The 6,294-nt window shown below is 32.9% G+C and overlaps 1 protein-coding gene across 1 annotated transcript; it reads right to left on the bottom strand.

Annotated features, from left to right (window-relative positions):
- Window positions 1–2,276: 2,276 nt before the first annotated feature.
- LOC111988193 (uncharacterized) lies at window positions 2,277–5,637 on the bottom strand. Its single transcript, XM_024019977.2, has 2 exons — window positions 5,535–5,637; window positions 2,277–3,133 (listed from the first exon to the last, which is right to left on the bottom strand). Exons 1-2 carry the CDS (start codon window positions 5,539–5,541, stop codon window positions 2,484–2,486), a joined length of 657 nt encoding a protein of 218 aa, XP_023875745.1. The 5' UTR covers window positions 5,542–5,637; the 3' UTR covers window positions 2,277–2,483.
- Between the last annotated feature and the right edge of the window lie 657 nt (window positions 5,638–6,294).

Raw genomic sequence — 6,294 nt, 5'->3', positions numbered from 1 at the left:
TAAGTTTCGTACAAATTTTATTTCAAAACCCTCTTTTGAAAGAAATTGAGCTTGAGGCATTGGTGGTACACGGGAGTATAGCCCACGGTCAAAACGTAAGCGAGAAGAGTTAACTAAGATCTCGGAACTAAAACTTAAAAATAAATGGGGGCACAAATTCATTCAAGCTATCATTCTCTAAGACAATAACACCTCAAGTCTTATAAGCACGTCTCTTGTCATTTTAGAGTTCACTCGTTGAACAAGGGAGTTACCAGGAGCGAAAGGAAGGATGGTTACTGTAAAATAGCCACGAATGAGAGGTTTGCTCAAATAGAGTGGCACTTAGAGGAATATAAGTTCTAATACCATTTGTTGGGTCCCAACCTAGTATTGTGTGAATTAAGAAAATCAACTAAAACTTTTATTAAAAACCTCTTGCTTTTCTTTGCGTTCATTCACACAATTGTTATTCTCACTATGCTCACACTAGAGCAAAACCTTTTTCTTTTTCCTTTTTTCACTATGCAGCATTAATCAAAACCCTACAAATTCTCCTTGATTTTCATACTAAGAGTCTGTTTGAATACCGTTTATGACTGAAAACTGAAAATACTATAACAAAATAATTTTTAAATGTGTAAATAGTGCTATGAGACCTAGTTTTAAAGAAAAAATTACTGAAATTCGTACTTACGGGTCCCGTGAACAATGCACGGGACCCACACAAAAAGGCCAAACGCCAGCCGTGGGAAAATGCAAACGCTATCCAAACCAACGCTAAGAGTCTAGCTGGTTGGAGGATAGAAAAGTGGGAGGCTATAAAAGATTTTAGTTTCCCTTATTTGAGTTTGGTTGAGAGGTGGAAAAGTGGAGTGATGAAAACTAGTGTAATGGAAGATTTAGTTTATATAAACTTACTTTTTATATCCTTACTACATGATATATAGGAAATTATTTATTTATGCTTATTAATATTACTTATTATCAATAAAAATTAATAAAATGACATCTTAAAAAGATTAACACATTACACATTATTTTACTTTTTTTTTGTGCAATTAAATTTTTATATTTTGTTAAATAAAAATTAAATGGAATCGTCCAGTAAATGCTTCCATGTTGGGGGAAAAAATCATGGACCTTCGCTAATTGAAAAGGAATAGCACAAAACATGAATATAAAAGCAGTGAATGTTATAGTATGATGATAGAAATGTAACGTTAAAAAATTTAAAAAAAAAAAAAAAAAAAATCCAGCGAAAGACGATAAGAAGGACAGAAGAAAATAAAACAAATCAAAGGAAAGATGTTGCAGTTGAAGTGCTGAACATTGTAAGTGAGGATAAAAATATAATTGTAAAGACTGATGCAAAAGAGACCAAAATTTCTCTTGTTTTCTCTTCAAATGGGAAAATTGATTTTTGGTGCTCTTGACCCCACCAAAATCTCACCTCTTTTCCTGCTCAACTAAACGCCCAAATATACCATTTTCTCTCCCCCATTTTCCATCTCTTCAATAATCACTCCAACCAAATGCAACTTAAGTCACAATTGAATTTTGAGGCAATTTCCTAACACTTAGGTCATATGGATTTTAAAAGTGCTATGATGGTTGAATTGGATAATTAATTTAGATGAGGCTGAAGTCATAACCTTAAATCTTAAATTCTACAGGGATAGGGGCAAGGTTTTCAGACCCGGACCGTTCATAGGGGTAGTGATTTGAAACTCTAAGGGCTTGGTAATTGCTTCCCTAACTTAGCAAATCCCTCCTCCTGGTACAGTAACACAAGTTGAAGCAATGGCAGCAAGAAGAGCTATTAAGTTTACTTTAGAAGTGGGTATCAGAGAAGCAATTGTTTAGGGTGACTCAAATATTACTTTTAAAGAGAAACTCTAAACCATCATTTACTTTGCATGGGCATTTAATTCATTATGTAAAACTTCAAGTTTCTCATTTTTCTTATATTAATTTTTTCCATGTTCACCGTTAAGAGAACACAATAGCACATTCTCTTGTAAGAAGAACAATCACATTGCCCAATTTACTTGTTTGGGTGGAAGATGTGCCACTAGATATTCTTCATATTGTTCAGGCCGATTTGGCTCCTTGGATTTAATGAAATTGATGTATTTCTTCTTTAAAAAAACTGGGGACTTGGTATGGAAAGTAATCCTTCCACGTGGTACTAAAACCCCTTATTTTGAAAAATGATCTCCTAATTTGGAAGGACCATACTTGATTTGTAAAGTATCTAATGGAAATGCATACAAGTTCATGTATATCGATAGGGATTAGCATCTTAAATCGACAAATGGAGTATATTTGAAACATTACAAGGCAAGTATGAATAAAATGGATCCACAACATAAGAGATCCTTGGTAGTAAAACTTATTATACAAGCCAACTAATATTTTAAGAATAATAGTAGTAGAGGTCTTTCAATAGTAATTAAGAAAATAGTTATAAGAGTGATAAGCTGAAAACAAAGCGTGAAAAGTTAATCATAAAATGCATTAATGAGACCACTCCAATCAATTGAAGGTTCTTTACGAAGTCTGTCAATTTCTTGGCTTTCCTCTTGTAAACGCTTTTCATTGTCTTGAAAACCACTGATCTCTGTATCAATGCTACTTTTTTGTTGAGAATACACTTTTTTGAATGAGGGCATCTCCTTTATCATCAGCATTTCATAATCTCGAAGTTTTTTCTTCAGCTCTTCATGTTCGGAAACCATCTTTCGCATCTCATCTCGACGGGGTTGAAATGCACTCTTGTAAGTGTCTAGAGTTCCAACATGTAAATTTCGTCTGTTTTCAAGTTCAGTTCTCTTTTTCTCTTTTTCAACTGCAGCGTTTAAACGATTAACTTCCCCATCGATCTCACTAATGAATTTCTTTAAACGGTCACACTTGTCCTGTCCAAGGATATTGGTTTTGTCAACCAAGAGTGCAGCAGCTGTTCTGAACTTGGATAAGTAATCCTTATTCAAAATAACAACATCAACCGACATATTGAAGAAACCTTTAATATCTGAAAGGGACTTTGTTGTGGCATTAGAAGAGGAAGAGGCAGTCTTGAATACTTCTTCCATTTCATTAAGAGATTTAGAGAAATTCTCTGAGATCGTATAAAAATCCTTAACATTGTCTGCAAAGTGTAAGAAGATCAAAGCATGAAATTCAATATACAGGGGACAACAGAAAGATCAATGAAAGATAATTCACCAAACATCCCCTAACTACCTAGGAAAAGAAGGCATAAAGCCTAAACTACCTCGGAGGTGGCTGTAACTTCATTAGTAAATGCCATATAAGTAAATAACTCTTCCACTAAGAATCGAATTACAAAAAAGAGCATTAGTTTGGGAATTGCTTGTTTACGGTAGTTTATTTTTACATAGTTTATTATTTTGGTAACATTTAATGTTAAATGTGTTACAAAAAACTTAAAGTTGAAGTAGTTTATTTAAAAAAAAAAAAAAAACTAAAAGCTAGAATATTTGGGAAAAAAAAAGAGTCAAAAAGTAAAAAACTAATTTTTTTTTTCAACAATTCCCAAACGAATACTGGTATGAAGTAATCCAATAAGAACTAAGTCAAACTATCATAAATATAGTTAAATGTTAAAATTTATCACCAAACAACTTAAGTTTTTTTTTATTAGGCTGGTAACTACGGCAAGGACATAAATCTCCACCCGGAGTTCTTGAGACTTGGTATATAAAATCAACTCTCGTGTTTAAAGGATACTTCCCCAAATACAATGAGCTGAATCATCTAAGGCTGTTGCCGTTGAAGTGAGAGTCCTAAATTCAATTGAACTATATTTATTCTCTATAAAAGTGAGGAAAGATGGTTCCAACCATTTTCTAAATGATCAGAAAAGAATTCAAAGTACTTTAGATAAGATGGGAATTGGGATTATGCCTCCAAGATATTAAGCTTTCATCCACATATGAGTGCAAGTATATGACTATGTCTTTGTAATTCTTGATCTCCCGGGCCAACGAATGAAAATAAGCAAAACCCATAGTTGTATTAATTAAAGGAAAAACTTTAAGATCACAACCATTTCGCATATATTTTTACGACCATGTGGATGAGTGTTAGTACTGAAAAAAAAAAATAAAAAAAAAAAAATTGGTGGGTTCATGTAAAAATGACAAACAACTAGTCACAGACAACTATATAAACTACTATATAGGATAGTTGTAAACATGGGTGTAAAATTAGTTGTGGACCTCTTATCAATGAGTCAAGTTGGGTACATGTGGTGGAGGCTTCTAGTAGCTTGGGGAGGTTGATTTTTCTGTTGAAATAAAATTACAAAAAGAAACTTACAGAGAGAGAGAGAGAGAGATTTTAAAATTTCTTGTATTTTTTAAATTTAAAAAAAATGTAAATAAAATTTCTTGTATAAAAAATTGGGAAAAAAAGAAGTCAAAACTACCTCTTTTAATGGCAAAATAGAGCTGGACAGAAGGATCAACGTTAGTAACAATTGTGAACTAGGGACTAAAGTTACAAAAACAAAACTTATGAGACAAAAATGACAACTCAACAAACTGAAAAGATATCATTTGTAATTTTGTCAAATGTTTATATTCTTGTATGGCTATGACAAGCCTTCCATTAATTTCCCAAATGGTAGTAAATAATAATCTGTAACATAGATGGGAAGTGACTGAGAAAAAAACAAATACAGAAAAAAAAAATACCGTATAATTTCCATCATAATAATATGGTGATACTTTTCCATTCTTTATGCCCACTTTAGCTCGAAGTATTCAACAAATCACCGTTATTTTGATACTTTAATCTTTTGAAAGAGTAGTTTAGAAATTAAAACAATTTCGGAGGACAAAAGGGGCTTCTGCCCTTTTTGGGCAAATTAAATAGGAAAATTCCCCCATTCTCAAACTAAATAGGGAAATGCCCTTCTTTTGAAAATCAAGTTTCTAAAAATCGAGTTAGAAAAAAAAAATTTCTAAAGCTCTATAGCGGCATTTTTAGGGAGCTTATAGTGACGTTTTAAGGACCTATAGTGACGTTTTTTAACTCGACTTTAAAGAAATCGAGTTATAGGTAAAAAAAGGCCACTATAGGTTGATTTCATTGCCTATAACTCGATTTTATTGACGTCGAGTTAAAAAACGTCACTGTAGGTCTTTAAAACGTCACTATAGGCTCCCAAAAACGCCGCTATAGGGCCTAAATCGATTTTTAGAAACTCGATTTTCAAAAAATGGGCATTTCCCTGATTAGTTTGAGAAGTGGGGCATTTTCCTATTTAATTTTCCTGAAAAGGGCAGAAGCCCCTTTTGTCCCAATTCCGGATATTAAGTATAAAAATAACACTTTTTTAATAACACTCGCTCTTTTTTTTTTTTTTTTTTTAATTCTTTTGAGAATCCTCTTCATGCATTTCAAGCATATGCCATCAAAGATTTCCAAAGTGGGCAATAAAAAATGACAATAACGATGTAGTTTTAAAAATATTGAAAATGAAACAAAATAAGAAAAAAAAACAGCAGGATGAGAAAACATACCGTCCATGTTGCTATTGTCAGACCTGTCTTAGGAATTAGTTTCTTGAAATGCCTTCTTCTTGGATAGAAAAAATGATAATTTACATTATTTATAGAGAGAAATCAATGGTCATGTTGCTCCACGACCGTACAATAGGACTTCAAGCATCATGGAACCCGTACATGAGATTTGTTGAAAGGAAAGAATAATTAAGGAATAGGGATGCAAGAGACAAGGATGATTGATGCCTATTTTGTTTGGAGAGAAGAGAAGAATCGAAGGAAGGTATTTTCCTTCACTATGATAAGATTATTAAAAATAATATTATTGTGGTTATTGTGTACTGGCTCAAGTGACCAAATTTAGTGTAAAGCTTGTCTAGAGCTAAATTTAGACCTTCAGCATCTACCTCTCTATAAACCCTGCATAGAGTTGATTGTAAAGTAGTATTCTTCAGTTGCACGCCTAATCCTAGGGTATTTAAAGGAGGTTAAATCCTAGATTAAACACAAATTAGCTATGGTTAATTGACTTGTATAACAAGTAGCATTTTTAGCTTGTATATCAAGCACGATTGGGCTTGGCCTAGACAATTGGGTTTAACATATCTCTAACAAAGACAAAGCCTTGTTGAAGTTGATGGGTTGATGGGACGTCAATAGTATCATAGCACTTTACACATCAAGAAACTTCACAAACAGAACCGTACAAGTGATTTGTTAGAAGGGAAGAATAAAGAAGGGATCCATATGCAAGATAAAAGAAGGATCAATGCCTATT

The sequence above is a fragment of the Quercus suber genome, unplaced genomic scaffold (genome assembly GCF_002906115.3).
Source record: "Quercus suber isolate HL8 unplaced genomic scaffold, Cork oak 2.0 scaffold_269, whole genome shotgun sequence".
In the NCBI taxonomy this organism is placed as follows: Eukaryota; Viridiplantae; Streptophyta; class Magnoliopsida; order Fagales; family Fagaceae; genus Quercus; species Quercus suber.
Note: the sequence above shows the minus strand (reverse complement) of the source record. Positions and strands in the feature narration are given on the sequence as shown.